This window comes from Pantherophis guttatus, chromosome 10 (assembly GCF_059756535.1).
Source record: "Pantherophis guttatus breed Tessera chromosome 10, ASM5975653v1, whole genome shotgun sequence".
NCBI classification, from domain to species: domain Eukaryota; kingdom Metazoa; phylum Chordata; class Lepidosauria; order Squamata; family Colubridae; genus Pantherophis; species Pantherophis guttatus.
Window position 1 is genome coordinate 1,697,729 of NC_142072.1, and position 12,979 is coordinate 1,710,707.

General features: G+C 54.0%; 1 protein-coding gene across 2 annotated transcripts; it reads right to left on the reverse strand.

Annotated features, from left to right (window-relative positions):
- Positions 1–1,880: 1,880 nt before the first annotated feature.
- On the reverse strand, positions 1,881–11,192 carry CALM3 (calmodulin 3). 2 transcript variants are annotated; one of them, XM_087876507.1, is made up of 6 exons: positions 11,148–11,192; positions 5,902–5,932; positions 5,138–5,281; positions 4,650–4,756; positions 4,385–4,520; positions 1,881–3,482 (listed from the first exon to the last, which is right to left on the reverse strand). In XM_087876507.1, the coding sequence occupies exons 1-6, from the start codon at positions 11,175–11,177 to the stop codon at positions 3,454–3,456; spliced, it is 477 nt and encodes a 158-aa protein (XP_087732633.1). In that variant the 5' UTR covers positions 11,178–11,192; the 3' UTR covers positions 1,881–3,453. The 2 variants fall into 2 exon arrangements, with proteins under 2 accessions (XP_087732633.1, XP_060549761.1); XM_060693778.2 differs by lacking the exon at positions 11,148–11,192 and adding an exon at positions 10,719–11,063.
- Positions 11,193–12,979: the final 1,787 nt, after the last annotated feature.

Here is a 12,979-nt window from a genome sequence, read left to right on the forward strand (position 1 = left end):
TGATTATGGGTCCCTCCCATCAGTGGTTGCTCCCGGTGTCACCAAGTCTGCTTGAACCCTGACACCCCAAAAGGAGAAGCAACCAGAGCATACGGCTCAAAATCCAGGATCCCTATGGATGCGTACGATTTCTGGAGCACCTCCGAAGCCTCCCCAGCTGAGCATCTTTCCTGGACATGCGCATTGCTTGGCGACAACCCATAAGCCACCATCTTTCCTCAACCTTGGTGGCAACCTATAGAGCCTTGGTGGCGCAGCAGACTAAAGTGCTGTTAACTAGCACCAGGTGCCTGCAATTACTGCGAGTTCAAATCTCACCAGGCTCAAGGTTGACTCAGCCTTCCATCCTTTCGAGGTAGGTAAAATGAGGACCCAGATTGTGGGGGCAATAAGCTGACTTTGTATAAAAAAAGAACACCGCTTAGGGGGGGCCGAAAGCCCTACTAAGCAGGTATATACAAAAGTATGAAGGCTATATTGCTTAATGCATTGTAAGCTGCCCTGAGTCTCCAGAGAAGGGCGGCATATAAATCGAACCAATAAACAATAAATAAATCTATCGAAGTTAGCTTCATCTGGGCAATGGGATTTTTCCATGGAGGACAATGCCCTCTGCTGTCTTGATCTGGTACTGCAAGGCCAACAAAACTTTCGCACCAGGCCCACCCAATCCCCAAACTCTTTCCGAGGGGATTTCAAAAATGTGCCAGGAAAACTTACCAAAAGAACAAAGAGCGCTACGTCAGGTTTCATCTGAGACAACCATTGCCACTTGAAGAGGGGTGGACTTCAACTCCCAGAATTCCCCAGCCAGCAAAATGGCAGCCAGCACAAATGTGACATATAAACGAATAGCCCCATTAAGTGGTGTCCTGGATTTAACCTGTTGCAAAGGCACTGAAAAAGCCACTTATGACCATTTTTTCACACTTATGACTGTTGGAGCATCTCCCTGGTCAGTTTCTCAACCTTGGTAGCTTGAAGATGGGTGGACTTCAACTCCCAGAATCCCCCAGCCAGCAATGCGAGAAACAGTCCCTGGTGATTGAAATTCAGACACTTGGCAACTGGCATGGACTTATGACGGTTTGCAACCTCCTGACAAGCAAAGCTTGTGGGGGGGGGGGACACACAACCAGATTCATTTAACAAAGGTGTTACTAACCTCACTGTAGTAGATCACTTAACCGTGGCCAGAAAGATCATAAAATGGGGGAAAAACTCACTTAAAATGTCTCTTAGCAATAAAACCTCTGGGCTCAAATTGTGGTCGTGAGGACTGCCTGTACTACAGCTTCTTCCTCCCATCAACAGCCGAGAGAGAAGCCATCAGAGGGGGCCAAGGATTGCAAGAGAGGGAGGGTCTTTAGTGGGAAACTAGGTTTAAGTCACAATGGGGGGGGGAGGGCAGTTGCTGGTCTGTGAGGTCCTGCTGTTTTCTTGCAGACGTTTCATTATCCAAGTAAGTTACATCATCAGTGCTGGCAGGAATGGGGTTTGCTGTCTGTAAAGTGCCCAACTTTGGCATCTTTTAAGACTTGTGGACTTCAACTCCCAGAATTCTCCAGACAGCTGTTTACAGGCCTTAAAGTTACTAAGGCTGGATACCCCCTGCTGTAGAAGAAACTCTCACCAATGACGTTACCTAGTTGGGTCACAAAAGGTCTGCAGGGAAGCAACTAAGGTTAGATAGTACCAAGGAGCCCCCAAGATGCTATCTGTTGTCAGTCTACAATCAACACAATAGCAGGAGCTTAGTAGCACCTTCTCTGTTACTTTTGTTAATTGGAAACCTCCCCGGGTTCAGGGTTTGGTGGGCCTCTCTCGTGTATCCCAGGAGGTCGGCCACGAGCCGCCACTTCAAAGCAACACCAGCCACGTCAGGTAGTCACTGCATTTTATTGGAAAACATTGATATAATTTTTTATTTTATTTTCACAGCTTGAACTGAACAAACGCCACCTGCTTTCAAAGACATTCTGGCTCAACCTTCCCCACACTCTCCGGCAAGACCCCTCCGCTGACTCATCGGTGGAGTGCAGAAGGCGAATTCTCCCCGTCCAGATTCAGGACAGAGTCTGCTTCTCATTTCAATGGCCTCGCCCGGAGGAAAAGAAAAAAAGAGAGAGAGAAAAAAAAAAAGCTCCCCAAACATCTTTTCCCCCCCCAAATTGGATTTAAAAAACAAAACAAAAAACCCCAAACATAACGAAGAGAGAGAAGCGAAGTTTGCAGCTCATGCCGTTTGCCGAGAGAGAAGAGGGGGAGGGCAGGAAGAGGGAGGCGGGGAGGGGGCCGAAAGGGGAAAAGGCGGAGGGAGAAAGCCACAGCTAAGAGCAGACACCGAAGCCAAGAAGGTGCGTCAGAGGCATTAAAGGCGCCAGCCACTATGGAAGAAGAAATTAGAGAAGCACTGGCGGAGGAGGGAAGAGGAAAACGGGGCGCTTGGGCGCAGTTGGCATTCGCTCAGCGGAGGCTTCCCTCTTTTATTGCGGTATCGCCCCCCCCATCTTCCCAAGCTGCCAACCAAAAGCCTCTGCCGTCACGGGGTGCATCCCATCCCCGGGGGAGGGGAGGGAGCCCATCACCTCAGATATGTACATAGCAGCTCTGAAGTCGGACACCACTCGTAGGAAACCGTAAAGGACATTTACAATTTTTACAAGGTTGAGAACAAGAGACGGGAGGAGTGTGTCGGGTGTTTTGGGAAAAGCGCCAATTGGGACAGTGCTGGGGACCCTCGCCGCCCCCCTCCTCGCTTCGATCCGCCTCTCCCCTCTCCAGGTCGCGCCGATGGGATCCACTTTCCACCGCGGACATCTGGGTGGTGGGGAATCTGCCCCCCCCACCGCCCCAACAAAACGAAGGAGGAACACAAAAATAAACCCCCTCCCCGTTTCTTGCTTGTATGCCCGGTGTTCCTTGGGGCAAGACCCTCGGTGGTGACTGCCAGGTCAACGCGCACAACTGCAGCGCCCGGACACATGCAACAGGACTGAAAAAGGGTTTCTGCACTCTCTCCACCCCTTCGTGGTAGTAAGGTATGTGATTGTGTGTGTGGAGGGGGTGTTCTCGAAAGAAAAGAAAGAATCTGCACCCTGAGATATAGGGCCAGCTCTGACTACAGAACAGAATACCCAATGGAAACGAAGACATCCAGAAGGGCCGAGAGGGTCTCAGGGGACCCTGGAAAGGAACAAAGGAAGGGAGGAAAAGAGGAAGGAAGAGAGGAAAGGTGAAAAAGAGGCAGGAGGGAGAGAGGAGTGCAATCATGCAGCTTGGGAAGGTTTTTCTTCTTTTTTCCTTTTTTTTCACTTTTTAATTGCTTGGTCAGATTTATTCCACAGCCAATTTGTTTGCTTAGAGAACCAGGTTACTTAAGTAGAGAGAGTGTGTGGGAGAAAAGTTATCGAAGGAGAAAACGAGCCTTGCCAGCCACTCCGTCTGTGGGCTTCATTTTGCCGTCATCATCTGCACAAACTCTGCAAGAGACACGGAAGGAGGCAACACGGTGAGTGGGTCCCCCATTTAAGTCCTCACTGACCTCCCTGCTGTGGGCCTCAGTCTCCCTTCACTTACAGCCCAGGCACACAACAGGCCACCTTTTAACTTGGTTTAAATGTGTGGCCGAAGACAAAAGGAACCAGTATCCCCTACAGAACTGCACTGTGCTCTATTTCACGCAGAGAAAAATACAAAAACACTTCTGTCGTGCCCTCTCCTCCCTGGTGGCCACTGTAACCATCCTCCTCTACAGCTCTGTTCTGATCAACACAGAATCTAGACTCCTAGGCTTGGAAGGGAGCTTGGAGGTCTTCTAGGCCAGCCCCCTGCTCAGGACAGGAGGTCCTTATGCCATCGCTGTTGAACCGTTGTTGCATCTATTTCTGAAAATCTCCGGTGATGGAGCAGCCACACGATCAGAGGAATCACCAAACAGACCAAATTTTAAGCCTTTTTGTCGCCGGGTTTTCCAAAGAAAGATGCTTTGGAGGGAACCACCAGGAAGTGGGCCGTGAGCAAAATCCTGGTTCAGCTGAAACCGCCAAACCAGGCTTGTAGAGAGAACAAATCTTTCCAGGCTTGGATTTATCAGAACATCTCCTGTTGGCTTCTTTGCACAAAGGTCCATATGCATGTCAGTCCCATCTTCTAGACTAAGTGGAGCGTATGTGTTGTGTTGTGTTGTTCTAGCAGAGGGCTGTCCATCCGTGGCTACTTTTAAGATGGATGGACTTCCACCCGTCTTAAAGAGGCCACGGCTGGACACCTCAATTCGTGATTGTGGTTCTCCAACCCATTCAGAGGCCTTACAGACCTGCGGAGACCCACGTGGGGCTGGAGAAGCAGCTTCCCCCAACCCATCAGGGTCCCTTTTACCAACCTTCATAGTTGACCTGCCCGTCTCCGTCAATATCAGCTTCCCGGATCATTTCGTCCACTTCTTCATCCGTCAGCTTCTCGCCAAGGTTCGTCATCACATGGCGCAACTCGGCGGCGCTGATGTAGCCGTTCCCGTCCTGGAAGGAGAGAAGCTCCCGTCAGGTGGAGTTGAGGGAGGGGAAAGGGGCCTAGCAGCGGTCCCGATCTACCCGCTTCCCTTCTATCGCCTCCTTGCCCGCTTCCCAGGCTCCGATTCCCGGCTTCACCTTGTCAAACACCCGGAAGGCCTCCCGGATCTCCTCCTCGCTGTCGGTGTCCTTCATCTTCCTCGCCATCATGGTGAGGAACTCGGGGAAGTCGATGGTGCCGTTGCCTGAAAGGCAGCGATGGTTGCGGTGAGACCAAACTGGCGTCTGTAGACCACCCCCTCCGTGGAGAACTGTCCTTTTCAAGAGGCTTTGCAAACTCCCACCCTGACCAGCAGCCTCCTCCCGATGGGTGAGACCGCTTTTGTCGGTTGTGCCACAGAGCCTCACTCAGTTGCAATGAAACAAAAGAGAGATACTGGACCGGGGTCCCCAACCCTCGGGCCAAGGACTGAGACTGGTCTGTGGCCTGTGAGGAACTGGGCCGCACCCCTGGAGGTGAGCAACGGGCGAAGCTTCACCTGTATTTGCTTGATGGGGCTGTTGACAGAGAACTAATTTAGCCTCAAACTGCTGGAGGGTTTTTTTTTGAGGGGGGTGTCACTCACCATCCGCATCCACCTCGTTAATCATGTCTTGCAGTTCGGCCTCGGTGGGGTTCTGCCCCAGGGACCTCATCACGGTGCCAAGCTCCTTGGTGGTGATGGTGCCATCTCCATCCTTGTCGAAGAGGGAGAAGGCCTCCTTGAATTCTGCAGGGGGACAGGGAAGCGGGGCGCTCAAACCCAGCGGGGTAGAAAAAGCTTGGCAGGGATTTACCCCAAAAGGGCTCAGGAAGGGGAAAAGAGGGAGGGAGGAGTGGAATCTCAAAACGCCCACGTCCTTCCGGCTGCTTCCAGTGGTACTTTTCGTTTTTCTAAGCAGCCCTGAGCCCAAATCCCCTGAACGTGGAGGAACCACGGACTAACAAAGCCAAACGGAGTTCATGAAAAAGAAACTGCCTAAAATAGGATATAAAAATATCAATCCTTCCATGCCCCACTATCCTGTCAGAGCTGAAGAAGCTTCTTGGATGAGAAGCGAAATGTCTTCAAAAGAAAAAAACCAGTTGCCTCCTGAAAAAAAGTACCGTTGGGACTTTTAGGCTGCTTAAAGTCTGTAGAGACTCTCAGTCCTCCAGCCATGATTGTCCCAAAGGTGCCCTTTCAAGAGGCAACGGGACTTTCCAGAAATAAGTTTAAGACCTGCCCCTCAGTGTCTTGATTTATTGAGCAAGTCTGTCTGTTGCTCTTCAACAACTGTGTGTGTATGTGTGTGATATTAATCCCGTTCATGCTCAGGGCGGGGTGTGTGTGTGTGTGTGTAAACTCACCTGCAATCTGTTCTTCAGTCAGCTGGTCAGCCTGCAAGCAGAAGAGAGAGGTTAACTGCTGGGCCTCATCCTTCCCTCTGTCCACCTTGGCATCTTTCGCCAAAAAATAATAACTGGGTGGGGAAATGCAAGAGACATTTTCCATGCCTCTCAGTTGAGGCCCAAAAAAGACAACTGAGGTCCCTCCAAATTTGGGGAGGGCTTTGAATCCACATCCTCAGTGCTGCACCATAAAAATCCCAAAATCTCAATTTACCACCACTTTGAAGATGCAGCAAATCACAAGGGTTGAACAGGGTCTTTCAAAGCTCCCTGCCAGCCGTCGCATTTCCTGCCTTCTACAATTCTTGCTCAAGGTGTGATTGGTCCCATCACAATTACAACTGGGGACAATAATCTGCGCCGGTGGACCCATCGTTCACTGCAGACCGTGAACCAGACACTGGGCCCAGGCCTGCTTTCTTGAGAGCTCCCCCGTCCTTATCCTCCTCCCTTGCAAGGAGTCTGCTGAACGGCCGTCCTCGTGGCTCTTCACTGCAGCCACAAGCAACTCTCAAAGAGCGCAAAGGCAAGGGGTCCAAGGAATGCACCCATAGGAAGCAGAACTCTGAGGCAGGCAGATTCCTCAAGGAACGATTGATTGGATACATCCTATTGGCACAACTGGTGAAAGCCGACTCTGAAAGTTCCAGTGGCTTTCACCAAATTAAAAAGAAAGTAAACTTTTCCCCTTTCCCTTAAATCACTGGTCACGTTGTCCAATCAAGATGCTGGCCGGTTGCTTGGTTACTTCGCTCCTCCCCTGGCCAGCCACCTGATGGAATGTCCTTGGTTCCCACAGGAAAACTATTTTCCCTGCCCATCCCTTCCCCTTCTTCTGCTTTGTGGCAACCCTGACGCCTCCAAGATGGCCTCGGCCAGGCTCACTTCAGGGTTGACACAAGGTGGAAGAGCCTCATTCAGACAACTCCAACTGTCCTTAAGGGTTGGAAGGCCACCCTATAAAATAAAAGCGTGCCCCCCCCTTTGCTCTGGATAAGGGACTCACAACCTCTCCTGCCTCTTTCCTGCTCTTAAAGGAGGCCGTGGGATTCCTACTGGAGCTCTTGCAAATCCAGCCTGCGCGAGCCAAGAGTCAGGAACTGACACACCACAAGAGCTGCCAACAAAGACCCACAAAGGCGGCTGATTCATGCAAGAGAGCACCACAAAACCCAGTGTGACAACTTGATTTCTGGAACTGATTCCCACCAGAGGCGGTGATGACCGCTGAAAGCCCGTTCAGGGCAACAGGCCTGTCTCAGGGAATCAAGTATCATTCATCTCAACCGTTTTGCAGATCCAAAGGCCGGCTGGTTCTTAGTGCTGACGGCAGAGAGAGAGAGGGGGGGGGAGGCCCTTTTGAAGTCCCGATGGGTGGGTGGGTGGCTTGCCTGAAGCAATCCTGGCTACCGTGAGAAACAGGATGCTGGACCTTGCAGTGAGTCAGCAGTTCCCTTCTGCCCTGGGGAAAATCTTTGCAAATCCCAAGCGCGGCCGATCAGATTCAAAACACAAGCCACCGTGTGCTCACTTGTGGGTTTCTTGGCTTAATGTTACAACTATCCTGAGCTTCCATCGCTTCTCAGCACCGACCGAGTCCTCACGGCCCAGGAAAGCCGAGCACAGCTGTTCCGCACTATCGACAAACCACGTTTCAGACTTTTTTGTCTTTTGGACGGGCTTCACAAAGACGTGGTCTCCACCTTCTGCTTTTCTGGATGCAAAACGGCTCTTCTGTCCAGGAGAGCCACCTGACCGATTCCTTTCTTGTTTTTTTAAAAGGCGAGTTCTCTGACGACAAGGATATTGGTTTGCCAGGCTGAGTTTTGGGGCCAGCATCTTGGCTTCTGGGCGAAAGCCAGCCACAGCGGCTAAAGATGACAAGGGAGGCTTCCTGAGTGACCACGGGGCAGCTGCTACCCAGGGCAACCTGATGACCTGTGGAATTCTGGGAGTTGAAGTCCACAGGTGGTCAAGAGGTCATAGTGGCCCATCCCTGTCCCAGGCCAACCTACCTCCAAGATCTACGGCAGAGGTCTTCAAACTTGGCCGCTTTAAGACTTGTGGACTTCAACTCCCAGAGTTCCTCAGCCAGCAAAGGAGAATAAAAAAACCCTCAGGCAAAAAGACTTTCCATAGATCAGCTATTAAGGTTATACAGGCAGTCCTCCAATTATGACAGGGAAGGAAGCCCAAAATGTCTGTTGCTGAGACATTTAAGTGAGTTTTGCCTGCCTTTACGACCTATCTTGCCACCGTTGCTAAGTTAATCGCCGTAGTTGTTAAGTTAGTCACACGCTGTTAAGTGAATCTGGCTTCCCCATTAACTTGTCAGAAGATCACAAAAGGGGATCATGTGACCCCCCCCGACACTTCGACTGTCATAATAAGAGTCAATTGCCAATCACCTGAATTTTGATCACGTCACCATGAAAACAGTCATAAGTCACTTTTTCCAGTGATGTTGTAACTTTAAACGTGAACTATTGTTAAGTCAAGGACTACCTGTATTAAAGGGGGGGGGGGCTGGGAGGGGATCCAGAGGGAGGCAGTGAGGATGATGAAGCACTTCTGATGGAGCAAAAGAGGGGAAGGCTGGGGAGAAGAGTCCCCACCCCAAGCGAGCCACAAAAGATTCCAGCTTCTGACAGAAGGAGGGAGGGATTCAGTTCCACTGAGTCTTCCCTTCAGGTGGTGGGGAGGGGGCCATGCCCAAGAAAACACAGCCCACCCTTCATTTTGAACCAACTAACCTCCCTGCTACCACAGCTACGTCTCCCGAATCCAGAACGATCTCCCTGTCCCCTTGGAAACAACCAGCCATTTCTCCCACTCCCCGTCCCCTCAAATAAAGCAGCGCCCCCAAATTCCATCCGAAGACGGTTTGTGGCACAGATTTGTTTCGCAGAAGCTGTCAGAGTCGCAACTCAGGGAAGCTTTTCGAGGGGGCATTGAGGGACAGATGCTCTCAGGGGAAAATCAGCACCAAGAGGGCAGAGAGTATGAGCTGGTGGGGTGGGCTGGTGTGAGCAGAGGTCCAAGGAGGAGGCCAGCCAGCGACCTTCCATTTTGGAAAGGGGCGAGTGCGTCTCAACCAGGTACCGGAAGCTGCAGTAGGGAGTGGGAAAGACCCCCAGAAGGACTCCGAGGAACTCCGTGGCGTTCTCGTCTCCTAACAGACCAGCAACCCGCAAAGCCGCAGCTCCAAATCAAATCCGCCCTCCTGTGTACGGAGGTTCAGGTGAAGAAGTGCAAAAGTCCACCTTGCCCTAATCGATGCTTTTCAAGGAAGCAGCAGCCCAACCCACCCACCCATTCTTCTTTCCTCCAGAGCTCCAGCTCCTGAGCTGAACGCCCCCTCGGCTCACCTAAACCCTCCCTTCAGCGTCACCCCTGGCAGAAGTTGCGGTCCAAGGCAGACGGGCAACGGCTCCTCTGCAGCGGATTGCAAAATCGTCTTTCGCTTTCAGCCAAAAACGGGCAGGGCAAGGTAAAGAGTTGCGTGAGCCGCTTTCCGACCAGAGCCATTCCGCTGCTATTTCCGCTGAAGTCAGAGGCGACCCGAGCGGCATTTCCTTCTTTAGGCAAAGCGAAGGGAGGGAACGAAACATCTGGAAATCTTGTTGGATGCTGATGAGGACCAGCCTCCTGCCAGAGTCGGGAGGGCCCAGGGCAGAGGCCTTGGATACGTGCCCCCTTGCCCTGCCCTCTTTCCAGACAGGATGCCCAGCTCTGCTGCCCCATCCCACCCCTCTGAATCACAGCCATGAGACTGGCACCAGCAGTGGGGGGCACCCCCTTTCTTCTCCCCCCCCAGGCAGGGAGAGGCAAATTGCAACCCACACCCTATTTCACCCTTTTTTCGGATGATGGCGGCCGTATCTTTCAGGATGCTCAATCCTTAAGTGTTTTCCTCTCCAAAGGAGATACGCCCCCCCTCATTCTTCCACTATGCTGGCTCTCCATCTGCCTCCCTAGACATCTGTCTGGAGCTCCCTCCCCCTCCTAGATCGGCCCCTCCCTTGCCAAAAAAGCAGGCCGGAAGGGGGGGGAAGGGCCCCCCCCACCCACCCCCAAATCCTTGCCCTGCACCAAGCATCCCCAGCCAGGCCTCGTCCAAGGGATGCAGCCCTGCGGGGCCAGCCAGGTGCCCCCATTGCACCCAGCCGGCAGCCCCCCCCCACTCAAGTGCAGCCCCCTCCCCAATTAGCCCCCCCACCCCCGTTACTTCTTCTCCTTTGTCACTCAGCCACGGAGCCCCCCCCATAGCCCCCTCCTCATAATCCCCCCACAGCCACCCCCCCAAGACTCAGGGGTCTGGCATCCCCCTGCTCTCCTTCGGCCCCCCCACCTCTCCCCTCCCCAATTCACGTTGCGTCGCCCCCATTACCCCCCTCCCCCTCTTGCAACTCTCCCCCTGCAGTGGGATACGACGCCCCCCTCCCCCCAAGAACTGGTCTCATCCGCTGCTCCCCCCCCGGGGCCATTGCCCCCCCTCCCCTCCCCCCATTAATGGGCCTGACCCCGCAAAAAGGGGGGGTGTCGTTCTCTTCGCCCCCCCCCCGCCCCCACGGAAGCGCCTCCCCTCCTCCTACAACTGCCCCCCCATCCAAATAACCAGGCAGCCCCTGAAACCTCCCCCCCTACAGCCTTCTTGCGGGTGGGTGGACTACAAGACCCATCCGCCGCGGCTTCCAGCCGGGAAGCATGGGCGTTGTAGTCCGCGACCCACCCACCCACCCCGCTCCCCGCCGGAAGCCGCGCTGTCCCCTCACCATTGTCCGGTCCGGCTCGGCGAGGCTTCGAGGGCAGCAACGGCGTCGCGAGGGAGGCAGGAGCCGCACCAGCCGGGACGCACCGAGGGCCGCTTCACGGAGCCTCACTGCGCGCGCCGGATCCCTCCGCCAACGGTCGCCAACGGCCTCGCCCCGACGCCCCGCCCCGCGGACGCCGCCGCGCCCAATCCGCTCTTGCCCCTGAGGGCGGCCCCGCCCACTTCCTCCCTGCGGGCGGGGAGAGGGCCGAAGGGACTACTTTCCTCCCCTCGCTGGCTCCTCGCGCTTCTTTCCCGTCCCGCCCCTCCCCTGCAGCCGCCTGTCGGCGGAAGGACACAGGATGGCGAGCTCGTCCTTGTTTCGCGCACTCCCATTGGCCGCCGGAGGAGGCGCAGGATGAGACTCCCGCGGCCATTGGTCGCCTCTCACCTGCAATGCGTCAAAATTGGAGCGGGCCATGTGGAGGAGGGAAAAAGGGGGACGGAGGGAGGAACCAAGTGGAAGGGTGTGGGTGGAGGAGCACGAGAGCCCAAGAAGCCGCGTTTTGCGGCGCGGTGGGTTTCGAAAAGAAAAAAAAAAACACCATCTCACTGTTTCTAAAATGGTACGGCCCTCCCCCTCCCGGCCACGAATAGATCGCTCTAGAAGTAGGGGCGTGGTCCCAGGGGCCACCAAGCAGGCGATAGCCCCGCCCTCTTTCAAAGAGCTGACATTGCAACCCAGCTGGGCCACGCCTTCCTCTTGCCACGCCCACTCGTTGCAAGCCCCGCCTTCCTTCCATAGATCTGGATTCTCTACCTGCGGGGATCAGGTTTGCTTCTCCCACGTGGGAAGCAGGAGTCAAAGTTTGCAACTCTACCTGTTGAATTCCCACCTGCTAAGACCTTGGGGAACATTGGCTGGACCTTCAACTCTTGACCCACCCAGTTCAAAAAAGCAGCTCCCAGCCCCTCCCCCAATCTAAATATCCTGGAACAGCAGCCCAGTGGCCCACGCTGGCTAAGGATTATGGGGGTTGGAGTCCGGTCCCACTGGACAGCATCTCGGGGCAAGCTGGGTTAGGATGATAGGATGATTTTTCAATGCCATTGTAACTTCGAACGGTCACTAAATGAATGGTTGTAAGTCAAGGACTAGAATACCTGTATACCTGTATTCCAGCCACTTGCACCTGGATTTGTCCACTTAGAGATCACAGGGTTTGATGCTCCAGAGTTCATTTCTAGGGTAGTCGGTCAAGCCCTGGGGTGCTTCCGTGTCCTGTTCCTTGACCTGGGGAGCCCCTGGTCTCTCTGTTGACATAACTGGCCTCCGTACCTGAGAATCGCTGGTTCCTGCCCCATCACCTTCCTTCCTTCCTTCCTTCCAGAAATGGTTGCTTGGCAAGCATCGCCCCGGTTCCCGTCCCAGCGCAGTTTCATCACACACACCCTTCCCACGCTCTCCTTCCCCAGCCGCCGAGCGATGACGGGGTGAGGGAGGTGGCCGGCTGAGCGGCTTACCTGCCCGTACAGGTTGCGAGGTGTTCAGCCGCCCCTGCCTCAAACCTCTTCCCCGTGTTCTCACAAGCTCAGAGCCCGGGGCAAAGCGAGGCAGGCCGCAGCCTGTCTTCTCCCCCTCCGTGACGGTTGGCTGGCACCAGCCACGGTGGTGAAGGAAGTGGGCAAGGAGGGAGCAGAACAGGTGAGGGGAGGAACAGGTGAGCCGAAGAGCCTCCGGAGGTTTCGCCTGCCGGGAAGAACGACAGGGATCCTTCTGCCAGCCTCAAATCTCTTCAGAACTCTTCAGGTCCCGAGATGCCAGGGTGCCCTCAAGGAGGCCATAAAATGCAGCTGCCAAGCAGGCAGAGCCAGAAACGGCCTGGGCTGATGTTCGAGCTGCCAGCCGCGCCTTGCTGTCCCGCTCTCGGCGAAGATAACCATACAGGTTGTCCTCGACTTACGACCACAATCGAGCCCAAAATTTCCGCTGCTAAGCAAGACATTTGATAGGTGAATCAGGCTTCCCCCCCTGATTTTGCTGGTTGCAAAAGGGGGAATCACATGGCCCCGGGGACACTGCGACGGTCATAAATATGAGTCGGTTGCCAAGCCTCTGAATTTCGATCACGTGACTGTTGGGGATGCCGCATTGGTCGTAAGTGTGAAAAACGGTCGTAAGTCACTTCTTTCCGTGCCTTTGTAATTTTGAGCGGGCACTAAATGAAGTGTTGTAAATCGAGGATTACCTGTACCTCTGATGCCAAAACAAACCATGTTAGG

Excerpts from the sequence above, each read along its gene's own strand:
- CALM3 (XM_087876507.1), bottom strand. The coding sequence starts at position 11,177 with ATGGCCCGCTCCAATTTTGACGCATTGCAG. Across the intron at positions 5,933-11,147 it reads CCAATTTTGACGCATTGCAG|GCTGACCAGCTGACTGAAGA; the intron begins GTGAGAGGCGAC and ends TTCTGCTTGCAG. Across the intron at positions 5,282-5,901 it reads GACTGAAGAACAGATTGCAG|AATTCAAGGAGGCCTTCTCC; the intron begins GTGAGTTTACAC and ends GTCCCCCTGCAG.